General features: G+C 43.4%; 1 protein-coding gene across 8 annotated transcripts in view; it reads right to left on the bottom strand.

Moving 5' to 3' along the window:
• Positions 1 to 5220: 5220 nt before the first annotated feature.
• Positions 5221 to 14244, bottom strand: part of LOC119176071 (constitutive coactivator of peroxisome proliferator-activated receptor gamma) — an 85221-nt gene continuing 76197 nt past the window's right edge. For all 8 annotated transcript variants that reach the window (XM_075876759.1, XM_075876761.1, XM_075876764.1 and 5 more), the window contains one exon: positions 5221 to 6958. In XM_075876759.1, coding sequence (XP_075732874.1) covers positions 6905 to 6958 — 54 coding nt within the window. In that variant the 3' untranslated portion in view covers positions 5221 to 6904. The remainder of the gene's footprint in view (positions 6959 to 14244) is intronic.

Consider the following 14244-nt stretch of genomic DNA (forward strand, 5'->3'; position numbering starts at 1 on the left):
TGCTGATTTAGAAAGAAGAAGTTATTTGACTCAAGATGGCTGTATATATGAGAGGTGATGATGTGTTCAAGCAGCTTGCAACAGATGCATGTTAGCGAAATGGGGCGGTAGTTAACGGGTGTGTGTTTGTTACCAACCTTGAATATCGGAATAACCTTTGCTACCTTCCAGTCAGTAGGAAGTTGACCAGAAGGTAAAGATTGTTGAAAAATGTGGCATAAAATTTGACTGGAGGAAGCGGATGTGTTTTTAAGTACCTTGGAATTAATATTGTCAACACCACACGATGTAGACAGCTTTAGACCGTGTATAAGTTTAGATATGCCTTCAACAGTAACAGTAATAGGAGACATGAAGCAGTACTCACGATCGGGGACACAGGGAACCGAAGAAAAGTCTTCATTAGTAAAAACCGAGCAAAAAACGAATTGAAGGTTGAAGCACACTCAGATGCAGAGACAGGAACATTATTGGCGTTATGTAATGTACAAATGTCACTGCCACGGTCAGGCGAAATGGCACGCCAAAACTTTTTAGGGTTAATCAAAAAAATATTTCTTTTTCGCTTCGCTAATCGCAAGACAGTAAGATTTTAAACAGTCTTTATACATAGACCATGACTTAAAAGATGATGACCTTTTAGCTGAAGCATATAACCTTTTCTTTTTATTTCTGAGCAATCTAAGCGATTTATTAAACCATGGGTTGAATTTGTCGTTAGAGATTGTTATTAGTGGAACATATTTATCTATGAGGAGCGCTATAATGTTTCTAAAGGTATTCCAGTTATCCCGAACAGACCTGTTGGTGAATGTGGGAAGAAATGTATTGTGTAGAAAGACATCAAGTTCAGAGTTCATTAGATCGTAATTTGCCTTGCTATAATCCCTGATTACCTTGCACTGAACACCCTAAAATTTTAGTGGAATATTAATTGAAAACTGTAGAAGGTTGTGATTGCTAAAACCATCTAATTGCACAATTGTACCTATGGTATGTGGCTCTGTTGTCAGAATAAGATCTAAAATAATAGTATCGCGAGTGGGCTCTGAGACAAGCTGGGTGAAATTAAAGTCAAGACATAGTTCGATGAATTCACTTGACGTACTGTTCGAAGAAGACGTGCGAGACCAATTAATATCAGAAAAATTAAAATCACCGAATGAGTAAATTTTTCTGGTGGGAAACAGGTCAAGAGCCCTGGAAATACTTCTGTGAAGCTAAGACACGAAAAGGCGGTCAGAGGACGGAGGGCGATAGCATACGCCCATCAATAATTTTCAAGCTAAGGTAGGACAGGCGACCCAGACTATATCAAGGGGAGTGTCAGTATCGACAAGGAAAGAAGATATAGTTCGTTTGATGGCTAACAGCACGCCGCCACCCCTTTTATGTGCCCGGTCATGGCGATAAACGGAGTACCGATTTGAAGCATGATATAGCTCAGTGTCGCATATGTCAGCGTGAAGCCAAGTCTCGGTTAGCAATAGAATATCTGATTTACTGTCCTCGAGATATGAATCAAGCAAGACACGTTTCGGTAACAAACTGCGAATATTAGTAAATGATGCTGAAAGTGAAGGAGAACATGAAGTAGACGGTTGCTGAACATTAGCACTGCGTACATCGGCAACTAGCAATCTAGCGGTTACTACGGTGTCAGAACAAATGTCATAGATATATGTAGTATTATCGATACGAAGTTTGTCGACATTCAGTTTGAAAGGACAATTCCGTTCCCTAACAAACTGAAGCAGTTTCCTGCGCGCTTGCCGTGTTGCTTGCGAAAAATTTTCTCTAATAGAGAAGCCAGTATTTTTCAGCCGATGTGCACCAGCGAGGATTGCTTGTTTGTCTTTAAAAAACGTAAACTTGGCAATTATCGGCCTACATTTGTTTGAAGCAAATTTACCCAGCCGGTGCACACGTTCATATTGAGAACTGGTAGTGGTGATCGCTAACTTATCTGAGCATACCGCGATAATTTTATTTTCAGAAGTTTCCCAGCTTTCTTTGTCCTCATCGGGAATTCCAAAAAACAACAAGTTGCACCGTCGCATTCTATTTTGCGCTTCATCACACCTTGATACTACTGCTTGAAGCTTATCAGAAATAGAACCAATAGCACCATCAGCAAAGTTGGATGACGGAGGGGCATTAGAAACCAGCTTTGCTTCCAGAATGACCACTCTCATGGTCAAGCTTTTGATTTCTTTATCAGTAGCATCCTGTTTTTCTTTTAGCCCCTTAATTTCACCAATTATTGTATTCTGACCCGCTTCCAGCCTACGCACTGTGTCAAGAACAATTGCGAGTGTTTCCTCGACGCCAGGGCCGGGATTAGATTCAATGTCATCTGAAAGCAACAACAACAACGATGCAAACTTCCGGCGCAGACATAAAAGAAACAGCAATGTACGGAACATATTATCACGCAGGTCAGGAGGGCACGACACTGCAACAAGGCAGTAATTGCTACTTTTTAAATAGGAAGCATCTTTGAAGTAACCAACCTGGAAATACAGCAGCGGTAAGCGTCCCATCCCTTCAAGGGTGTTGTGCCCGACCTATGTCCATTTCCTCTTCTTGATTTCAACAAACAATATCCTTAACCCCAGTTTGTTCCCTGGTACACTCTGCTCTTTTCTTGTCTCTTAAGGTTACACCTACCATTTTTTCCCATTGCTCGCTGCATCGTCCTCTATTTAAGCTGAACCCTCTTTGCAAGTCTCCAGGTTTCTGCTCCATAGCTAAGTACCGCCAACTACGATATCCTTAACCCCAGTTTGTTCCCTGATCCACTCTGCTCTCTTCTTGTCTCTTAAGGTTACACCTACCATTTTCCTTTCCACTGCTCATTGTGTCGTCCTCAATTCAAGCTGAACCCTCTCTGCAAGTCTCCAGGTTTCTGCTTCGTAGCCAAGTACCAGCAAGATGCAGCTGTTATACACCTTCCTCTTGAGGGATAGTGGCAATCTACCTGTCATGATTTGCATGAGTATGAATAACGAACTAGCCCACTAAGCTACTTTATTCAGTAGCACAGTCGAAACTTTTTTCAAGGGGAGGTGGGGGGGTGGGGCGGATTTAGGGGCTCAACCATACTTACGTATGTTTGTACATGCATATTTATATACATGTGTATACACATATGTGTACATGCATATGTGTACATCTGTATACCTGTATATATACACATGCAAATTTGAAAAATTTGGGGGGGCAGAAGCCCCTCCACAAGGCTATACCAGTGTCAAGGCTTGTTTGGTATGATAACAGATCCACACAGTGCTACAAAACTGACACCCAAAAAACCTCTTCATCACTGAAAGCATAGCATAGTACTCACATTAAAATGTGAAAATTCAGCATTATGTAATACTTTCATTTCCAGCAACAGCTTTTCAGCACACTCAGTAGAACAACACTTTCTCCTCATTTGACATATTGCACAAATGTTAAAATTAGTGAAATATCTTTTACTCAGCTATCTGGTAACATGCCAGACATGTAGCGAGTGTTTAATTTCAGGAGTGGTGCAACACTCCAATGTATGCCTGTAGCCAGGTTGGGGAGGCTAGGGGCCCCTTCCGGAACTGAGAGGGGGGGGGGGGGTACCATAATAAATAGGAGTTTTTAAAAACCTTCGTGCCCCCCTCCCAAAAAAGTTTCTTGGCTATGGGCCTGTCCTAACATGTATGTGCATTTGTGTAGATATACATATGCATGCATAAAGCGCAAGATGCAAGAATGCCACCACCCAAATTTCGTTTCACGGAATAATTTCTTAAAAATACCAAGCCTGTTATCATAAGTAAGGTTATTATGGGCCTGTCCTAACATGTATGTGCATTTGTGTAGATATACATATGCATGCATAAAGCGCAAGATGCAAGAATGCCACCACCCAAATTTCGTTTCACGGAATAATTTCTTAAAAATACCAAGCCTGTTATCATAAGTAAGGTTATTGCAAACACTATTGCAAATGTGTCATTCACTACTATAGCTCATACAAATGTTCCTCTTATAGGTGCACTTTCAAACTTCCCACACCAACACCTTACAACATCACACAGCATGAAAAAATTTCGAAGTGTTGGTAAATCAGAGATTTACAAGAACTAAACCTAAATATTTGTTAAGTTTTTCAGTGCAAAGGTCACCAAAATGAAAAAGCACCATGCGATTTCTGATGTTACACTAATATAAAAGTGCGACAACAAGGGTGAGAAATTTGTGAACAAGAAGCCTGGCCTTAGACTTATTCTCTAGCCATGAATGTTTACATTATACAGTTGAAAAATGTTTTGAAAGAATATTCAGCTCCCTTAACTGATTTAGCATTTTTAAGAAGAATTTCTTTAAGGCTGTCGCAGTAACTATTGGATTGTGCAAGAGGAATTATACATGAACTAGTCTAAAGTTCCATTGCTGCTATGATCTCCCAACGGGTAAGAACAATGTGACTAGACTACTGTCCAACATGACTAACACCGACTTCCCTTTTCCTCTTGTGGTAATCCATGCAACATTGGGGACAGAATGAAGCGATTATGAGTTAAGTATTTACTAGGGGAGTACAAACATCAAACCGAGGAAAAAATTCCATGTATTCAACAATTTTAATAAAATGTGGCACTGCTTACAAATAGAATAAAACTGTCGTGCAACGCATGCTCAGAAGTTTAATCCTACTTGATTCCCAAGCATGTAGCTAACTGTCTGTTGCTTACAGGTATCTGGGAATCAAAGTGTGACATGATTGACTCTTACTATTGTGAACAACAAATTACTATTTACAGTAGTAAAACACGTTCTGGCCGTGTGTTCGACATTCTCGAAATTAAAAAATTGTGCAAAAAAATGGACACGTTCACAAACGAGGGTACACGAAGAAACACGATTTCTTGCGCTTGTCCCTGTACCCTCACTTATAAACGTGTCTTTTTTGTGCGTTTTATTTTATACTATTTACCTACATGCAATTTACTTGCATGCAAGGCCCTGTTTTTGACACCCTTCTTGGTTACTCTGTAAAATAATTTTGCAAGCATGTCAGACGCACGCAGTGCAACCACATATTCCACATAAGCAAGACACATTATAAATAAAACGTGGGCACAAAAAGTAGAAATATTAAACTTACATTTTCCACATGAGAGGTCGTATTTAAAAGAACCAAGCTATTTGCAAACGCCATGACCAAGAAAACAACAATTCTTTCTACAGATTTACATAATTTTATTTTCCTTTTGAGAGCAAACGATTGTATTACAAAGTCAGTTTCATAGAACATACTCCCTGTAAGGCACTGCACCCAATCCAGTGTTCTAAGAATAGGTGTAGCAGAGCTCCTTGAAATTGTATGCTTGGGATTAAGTATGAAGTGACGCGCAGCATTGGACGCATGAATATCAGCTCGTACTCCAGCAAACTTTATGGAAGAGCGGTGCACATTTTTGCCAAGCAAGTGCAGCAAAACTTCTCCAAGCAGCAAAATCAACACCAGGAAACTGTTTACGATAGATTTTTCAGATTTATAAGAAAACACACGCACACAGCACTGTTTCCTTTTCAAGTGTTTCATCTTTTTGCACTGGTAAATCTGTTAAGCATGAACCAGCTTACCCAAGCAGCAGTTTTACTGAGAAACTGGGCAGAATTTTTCAAAACACACTGGGATTATTACCAATCGCATCATTTACCTGGCATCAACATTGACGTCATTCAATGGCCATTGAGCATCTGCATTTCAGTGTGCACAACCACACAATGTTCACAACATTGAGGGCAACACTGCAGAAGCTACGCAAATAGTGAAATTATAAAAGTGTCACATCACACATTTTTATGCAATATCCAAATTTTGGTACTCCTGTTACTTCCTATGGGGTGACTAGTTCTTATGGATGTAATGTTGCATATATCGCATGTAATTTTGAGCAACACGTTTGACAGCCAATCAAAATGCAGCATTGTGGCCAGCTGGTCAAAAAAACATGCCACACTGCTCATTTGACCGAAACTTCAGATCTGCAACACCTTCCATGCAAAAGTACTGTGTGTTGCATTTGGTGGCATAAAACTTACGCTGAATGGAATGACGCATAGCAACATTTTTCTTTCATACCTGTTTCACTTTCAATTGTCAATGTGAGCTATGGGAGAAGTCTCTAGCTTCTGAGGGATAACAGCAAAGGAAGCATTAGCTTAATCCGCCAGCCAATATATTGGCTCCACTTCCTCCTATGTTAATGAGCAATGAGCAGTGATAAATTAAAGTCCGTTTTGACATTCCAGTGCACCTATCACCTTCAAAACACATTTCATATCCTTTAAGTTGTATATGAAGTTTCCTTATGCCTCAAACTGGGAACATGCCAACTCAACTAACATACAAGTGTTTAAAAAGCTTTTGAAGCACTTTATGGAAGATAAGATAGCAAATAATAAAAACTTTTGACACTTGGCAGTTTCAATAAAATTTAGATAGGATTAGCCTAATACTACTAATGATGATAATGTGTGGTGTTTTATGGCCAATAAAGAGAGTCATTGCATGAGACAACAGATGTGGACAATGATTATGGTATGTGGTTGTTAAGAGCTTTAAAATTCCAGGCACTAAATCAGGTAAATCATGAGTGTGACGTGAAATGTGTGTTGTGAGAATGAATGTCGAATGGTCATGATAATGATTATATGTTGGAAATGATCAGAAACTAATATCACCACCAGTTTCTGCACCATGATTTGTCTGAGTGTCAAACATACAAATGAAGTTACAAAATAATTTATGAAAACATGCAGAAAACATTTGCTTTGGTTCAAAATCACAGTTCAGATGTCGTCAACATTCTTGTTTCAGGCTTGCTCAGAAACGAAGTGGATAATGTAGCGGTCATCTAGAAGTAACAATATTCCACAGCTGGCTATACAAATGCAGCCGGTCACCCTGCGTAGAACACCATGTATGTCAGTTTCATATGTAAACATATAATGGATCACAAAGACATTATATTTAAAAGAAACTTATACAACAGGAGTTACAAAACAAGAGTGCATTGAGTACAATCGGATAAAGCTTCCACCAAACATAGTCAGTTAAATGGGCTTTGCAGCCCTTTTCCCGAATGATTATTAAATGATCTCACTTTAAACATTTATATTGCCTTATCATTATCTTCAGCATAACTTTTTCAAATTTTTTCAAGTACATACTATGAGCTAAGTTTCATGGTAGCAAGCAGTGCAAAAAACAAGATGGGCACAAAGGAAGAATAGACAAGAACAAGCATAGACTTTCAACCATCTTTGACTTCTAATTAAAATATTAGTTGAAATTCAGAACTTGTTTTTGTCTTTTCTTCCAGCGTAACCCCCCCTCCCCCTTTTCTTTTCCATGCTGCTTGCTACCGTAGATCCACACATATAGGCCCAGCTATCTGTACTTAAACATAAGCTAAGCTGTCGCAAACTCTGAGAGATTTTTTTTTTTTTTTTCCTTCACAAGAATGACCTTGCTGCAGGCTAATACGGAGGTGTGATGGTGGTACCCCATGGCAGTTGCAGCAACTACATATGCAGCCCAAGAAGGGCTATTGTTGTGCGAAACTGTGGTTAAGCTCCACAAATAACTCATGTGCACACCAGTGCTGTTGTCCTGCATCACGTTGACCATCAGATAGTGGAGAAACCCATCTAGCAGATCTTGAAGCGAATTCAATAAGAAATGGTCTGAACACTTGGTACAGATAGCACGTTTCATTAGGAGGATTATGACACCAGTGACTGTCTATAGCAGAGATTGTTGCCAGCGTCCTATCCCAGGAAAACTAGGAGAAAGAAGTGACCCTTGTAGAGGATACAATAAAAATTTCAGATGAAGAAGCACTGATATGGTACTTAAAAAAAGTGAGGCCATTTGCTACTTAGTACCAGAGAAGCTTAGTGAGAGCTTGGACAACCGTGACTGAATGTATTGACCGCTGCAGTCCTAAGTTCAGAAGTGCATCAAAAGATTACTACATTTTTTTACCGCGAGCACCGTGAATTTTGGTATTTCTATATCTACCTCGAGGATTCGGCGCAAATTCGGTTTGAGAACCACGAGGCTGCCCTGACAAGCTGGCCGGTGTTTTGCACTCACCTGCAGAACACGAATGGTGGCACCGACTGGAAAGCACAAGCAAAATGTCTCCTCAATTCTCGCAATCAAAGACCAAATGAAAGTGTGGCCATGTTCGTTGCCATTCTGTTCCGTCGAGCTGATTCCCCGATGACTTAAGAAGGTACGCTTTCTGATGCAGGGTGTCAAGGAGCAGTTGTTTGCAGGACTTGTGGGAAACCCACCAGCTACCGTGGTGCAATTTCTTTGTGAAGCGATAACGATTGAGCGAATGCTAAGACCGGTTTTTGCAATATGAGCGGCCGAACAACCTTGCATGTCTGTAAGCACCCTTGGCAAGACACGACGTCACAAATGTGAGAGACCTTGCTAAGCTAGTCCCTGGCATTATACGCAACGAGCTGCAAAAGCTCTGCGCAGTGCCTTCACAGCCTCAAGTGGTTGCTCTGACAGACGCCATCCGTGAAGAGGTACGGCAGCTGGTACGACCATTAGTGGCACCTCCTGCCGAAGCTCCTCTGCTAACGTATGCAGAAGCTGTGCGCACTTCTGCACCAGCAGTTAGCTATTTATCGACCAGCCTACCGTCACCGTAATACTTCTCTGGCCCACCGCACTATGAAAACCCACGACCGACCAGCCTGCAGATACCGCAGAACTTCTCGGGCCCGCCACACTATGAGAATCCGCGACCTAATGTGCGGAAATCTAGTGTGTGGCGCCACTTCCGACAATTGGCCACTTTGCTGCCACTGTGGTCAGATAGGTCACTTGTATCGAGAGTGCTCGTACAGATAGATGGGCTTGCCTGGATTTCGGCCAGACGCTCGTCGGCCCTGAGAGAGTGAATGACCACGAGCTATTGCACAGTACTTTGGCAAGCCTATCGTCTTCGACTCTTCGGCGACACCAATCATGCTTCCGTCTCTTCAACGCTCTACATCCCCGTGTCAGTACTCCACTTTCGCTGATGTTGCGAGACGATCGGCTAGGTCCCCAAGCCCATGCCGGGGAAACTGGGAACAGTGGCCTCCAGGAGTGGGACCGCTGTTAAGCTATCGTTAAAACATCCTCCCCGAACCATAAATCAGCCGACGACAACTCCTTTCAGCTGACGCCCCTAATCGCCGACCAACCCGTTTCTGCTGACACTGCCGTTTTTATCGACAAACATGCGGCAACTGCTCTGGTCGACACTGGCGCTGACTCCTCAGTTATCAGCACTGAACTTGTGGCTGAACTCGGAAGGCTATGACTTCTTGGGGGCATGGACCAAACCTTCGGACAGCAGGAGTTCACTTCTTGACTGCTATCGGGAGATGCACCGCAAGGCTGCAAATCTGTGAGTCGACGTTCATTACTTCTTTCATCGCGCTTGTCAAATGCTCCCGTAACGCTATCCTTGGCATGGATTTTTTTTGACGAGAACAGTGCTGTTATTGATCTTCGAGACTGCTTCATAACGTTTGCCAATGACCATGCCCTGAAACCTAGATATACCAATCCGAAGAGGACTGGGCTTCATGTTGTCGACAACATCTTCACACTTCCGCCACGAACCAGCATGTTAGTTACTATACAGAGCAATATAGATCATGGGAGTAGTGGTATGGCTGAAGCAAACCTTTCGGTGCTCTTAGCTCGGCAAATCTGCGTTGCCCACAGCATAATCCAATTTAAACGTTGGATGACTGAGTTGTTGGTCACCAACTTTAGCGGAGCATACCAACATTTGGCCAAGCGAACTGTGGCTCATTTTAAACCCAGTGACGATGAAGCGTGTACGACATTTGCCCCATTTCCGCAGCCATAACAAGTGACACAGCAGTAGCCGATACAGTCAATGTCAATCCAAAACTGTCATGTGCGCAGAAAGAGCTGTATTCTTTACATGTTTAGCGACAGTTTCGTGTCTACATCCAAAATAAAGGAAACATCGACCGTAAAGCACCACATTGTAATAGACCATGCTGAACGAACCATATGCCAGGATGCCTACCGAGTGTCACAAAAGGAACAAGGTGCCATACGTTCGCAAGTGAAGCAGATGCTTGAAGACAGCGTAATCTAACCCTCGAACAGTCCATCGTCGTCCCCCTTGTACTAGTAAAAAAGGACGGCACTCTTCGATTTTGCATTGATTACCGCGATCTCGAAAAAGTGACAATGAAAGACGGTTACCCTCCTCCGCACATGGACGACTCACTAGAACGCCTCTGACGCGCTCGATACTTCTCCTCCATGAATTTACGCAGTGGCTACTGGCAGATCGAAGCTGATTAATGCAACCGAGAAAAAGCAGCACTCATAACTCCTGATGGTCAGTACGAATTTAAGGTGCTACCATTCGGTCTGTGCTCTGCTCCTGTGAAATTTCAGAGGATGATGGATACAGTGCTGTTCAGTCTCAAGTGGGAAGCATGCCTTGTTTACTTAGACGACGTCATTGTCTTTTCACAAACATTTAATCCGCACTTGAAGTGGCTTCGGTCTGTCTTTGTTGCAATTCACACGGCAGGCCTATCACTAGAACCAGAAAAATGTCATTTTGGTTACAACGAACTAAAGTTCCTCGACCACCTTGTTAGCCACGATGGTATTCAAGCGGACCCAGATAAAACATTACCTGTCGCTGATTTTCCACTACCTGCCAACAAACATGATGTGCGTCGGTTTTTAGGCCTCTGTGCATACTGTCGAACACAATTATATCTAACCCGTAGATATATCGAATTTGCGGGTATATGGAACTCGTAAACTATCCCCTTGAAATTCATTTGTAAAAGTATATAAATTCACACGTTTATATCGAAAGGTACTTTTACCCGCCTTTGGATATATGAAACGCTCTACGAGCTAGAAGGTGCGCTGCAGCACTCACCGCGCCCGCTATCTTCACGGCAGCACCGTTCCGCACGAGAGTTAGAAGGCGCGTTTTGGCACTCGCAGCACCCAGCGACCTCCGAACGGCACCACGCCTTCGCCAAAACCCGAAACGCTCGAAAAAAGGTAAGGGCGAGAGGGCTCGGACTGCACAATCTTTAACTTGCGGAATGGCTTTTTTTTTTTGTTTCTCTTTCTCTCTCTCTCATGTTTTCTTCGCGTACCCGTCTGGCTGGGAGAGCAGGAATGAAGGAGCCGAGATCCTCCAACTTTCGCCTTTTATTTTTTGTTGCTGTTTTGTGAGTTTTGATCAGCCAATCACAGCTCGCACCTTTCGCTGTTGCCCTCGCAGGTGGCCATCGCCTCGCGAGCACTTTGTCGCTTCCATTGTCGCGTCGCCACCGCACGCGCAAGCTGCAGCATTTATATTTTGCGTGCGTGGTGTGCAAAGCCGCTGCGAACTTTTTGAATTGTCGACTTCTCGTGTAGCTATGGCTAGCATGAAGAAGCACAAGACCTTGACTTTGCGATGAAGTTGAAGGCTATTCAGCGTGTTGAGGCGGGCGAGAAATGTTCGACTGCCGTGGACGACTTCGGGCTACCATGAAGTAGCAAACGTCTGGACCCTGTTATGTGCACGCTTCTGCCCATGAGAACGTAGAAAAGGCACTCTATGCCTGGTTTTTAAAAGTGTGTGTGAAGAACATTCCGATGGATGGCCCGATGCTGTTTGCTAAGGGCAAACGGTTTGCCGCTGCACTCAGTGAAACAAGTTTCCCGACAATACCGGGTGGCTTCACCAATTTAAGCGGCGCTACAACATCGTTGGAAAAACCTATTCTGGTGAAAGTGAAGCTGTCTGCAGCCAGTACTTCCAGCAGTGGATGACGAAGGAGTGGACAGAAATCTCCGCAAAGTTTTCTCCCGCGGTGATCTTCAATGCCAGATGAGACGTGAAGCTGGACACAGTGGTCAACTTCTTTCGCAACGTAGGCTTCGAGATGGTGGAACAAGCGGGAAGTCGTGAAGACGACGACGAGCACATAGACAACGCATTTTACAAGTAGTCGTCCCGCTTTTCGGCAGCTGTTCCACACAAAGCGTCTGCGGATGACTTTGTGCAATGTGGACTGCAATGTCCAGGCCGTTGTGAGCCTTGCTGATGAGGACAGAGTAGCTGCGGTCGCAGGGACCCCAAGATGCCCAGGCTGACAGCTCATGTGGCGTGGAAGATTGTCCGGACGATGCTATGGCTACATGTGCGTACTCCGCCACTGAAGTGGCGGCAGCGTTTGGCATAATTTGCCGTTATATCGGCCACATAAGGAGACCGAGCTGTCACAACTGGACAGCCTTGATAAGATCGAGACTAGCATCTTCAACATTTCAAAAACGAAGAAGAAGGCCAAGATAAGCTATTTTTTTCATGCAAAAAAATCATTCTCTTGCGATGTGTGTGTGAAATCAGTTGTCATTATTGAATGCGCCTATTATAAGTGATGATCTGCTACAGGTAAGATCTCCCGGTCTCTATTTTTTTTATATCAAATTTTTTATATATCAAAATAATTCGCAATCCCTTTCGACTTCGATAAATCCATACTACAGACGTTTTGTGTGAAATTGCGCAAACATAGCTGAACCTCTCACTCATCTGACAAAAGATGTTCCCTTCGTGTGGGGCCCTCAGCAAAGAGCTTTCTCAGAGCTTCAGCAATGTCTTCAGACTAAGCCCTTACTCGGATACTACAACGAAGATGGCAACACTGAACTACACACAGACGCCAGCAACATCGGCATTGGTGCAGTCCTCATCCAGTCGCAAGGCGTCGTCGTACGTCCCATTGCTTATGCTAGCCGGATTTCATCATCTGCGGAGGCGAATCACACAACCACTGAGAAGGACTGCCTAGCTGTTCAGACCACAAATTCTAGTCTAAATTCAGATCGTACCTGTATGTTTGCCCGTTCAGAGTAGTTACCGATCATTATGCACTTTGCTGGTTGGCGAACCTCGGAAATCCTTCCAGACGTCTGGCCAGGTGGAGCTTACACCTTCAGGAGCTCAATTTTACAGTCGTGTACAAGTCTGGCCTGAGGCATACTGACGCGGACTACCTTTTCCAAGCTCTTCTTACAATGGCATCACGTGATCACGAGCTTGACAGTCGTTTTCTCTGTGCCGTTAGTGTATCCGACTTGGCTGAACAGCAGAAGAATGATTCCGAGTTTCGACAATTTATCGAATATCTTGAAGGCCGTAGTCCGCGTCCGCCACCAGCATTTGCACCCTCGCAATCATCATTCTGCATTCGCAGCAATATATTCTATAAAAGAAACTTCGACGCTTACGCGACTGAGCCCCTGCTCATCGTCCCGCCAGCGTTACGAGCCGATGTCTTGTCTGTCTTTCACGATGAGCGTTCCTCTGACCACTTGGGATTCACACGTACCTTGGCCTGGATTCACCAACACTACTACTGGCCTAAACTCAATAGGGACGTGAAGCATTACGTGAAAACGTGTCACGAGTGCCAGCAAGGTAAATCACCATATCAGTGCTCAGTCAGCTTTTTGAAGCCCGTCGCCCCTCCGACACAAACATTTCAACAAATTGGCATGGACCTGCTCGGACCTTTTCCCAAGTCTCACGACGGCAACTGCTGGATTGTAGTCGTTACTGATTACATGATGCGCTGCTGCAAAATAAAGGCATTCCAACGTGGCACCACGATTGAGACTGCTCACTTTTTTATGAAGAACATCGTCCTTCGTCATGGAGCACCAGCAGTTGTCCTAACTGACCGTGGCGCAGCTTTTACCACCCGGATGACACAAGACTAAGCTTGTGCGAATATTCGAATGCTTCGAATATTCGAACAAATAGTTGAGTATTCAAATTCGCTTCGATTCGAACTTAAATTATCAAATATTTTCAAAGTATTCGCAATGAACGAATAGGTGTATATTAAGGGTGGACGCGACTTTGGGATCGCAAAAAATGGCAAAAAAATCGATTTATTGAAAATCAAGTTTTCAGTTTCTGGAACCCTTTTTCTATGCGACTCCAAAATATCTACACTGAAAACAGCGCAAAAGTGTTTCAGAAAATAGTTTCAGCTACCTAGGTAGCGAAACTTTTTTTGGAAACCGCGAGAAAACAGCGATTTTTAAAAAATTGTAGCTTCGCAATGGCGGGGCCGGGAGCCGGCTTCTTGGGCTAATCGGAA

Source organism: Rhipicephalus microplus, chromosome X, assembly GCF_043290135.1.
Source record: "Rhipicephalus microplus isolate Deutch F79 chromosome X, USDA_Rmic, whole genome shotgun sequence".
NCBI classification, from domain to species: domain Eukaryota; kingdom Metazoa; phylum Arthropoda; class Arachnida; order Ixodida; family Ixodidae; genus Rhipicephalus; species Rhipicephalus microplus.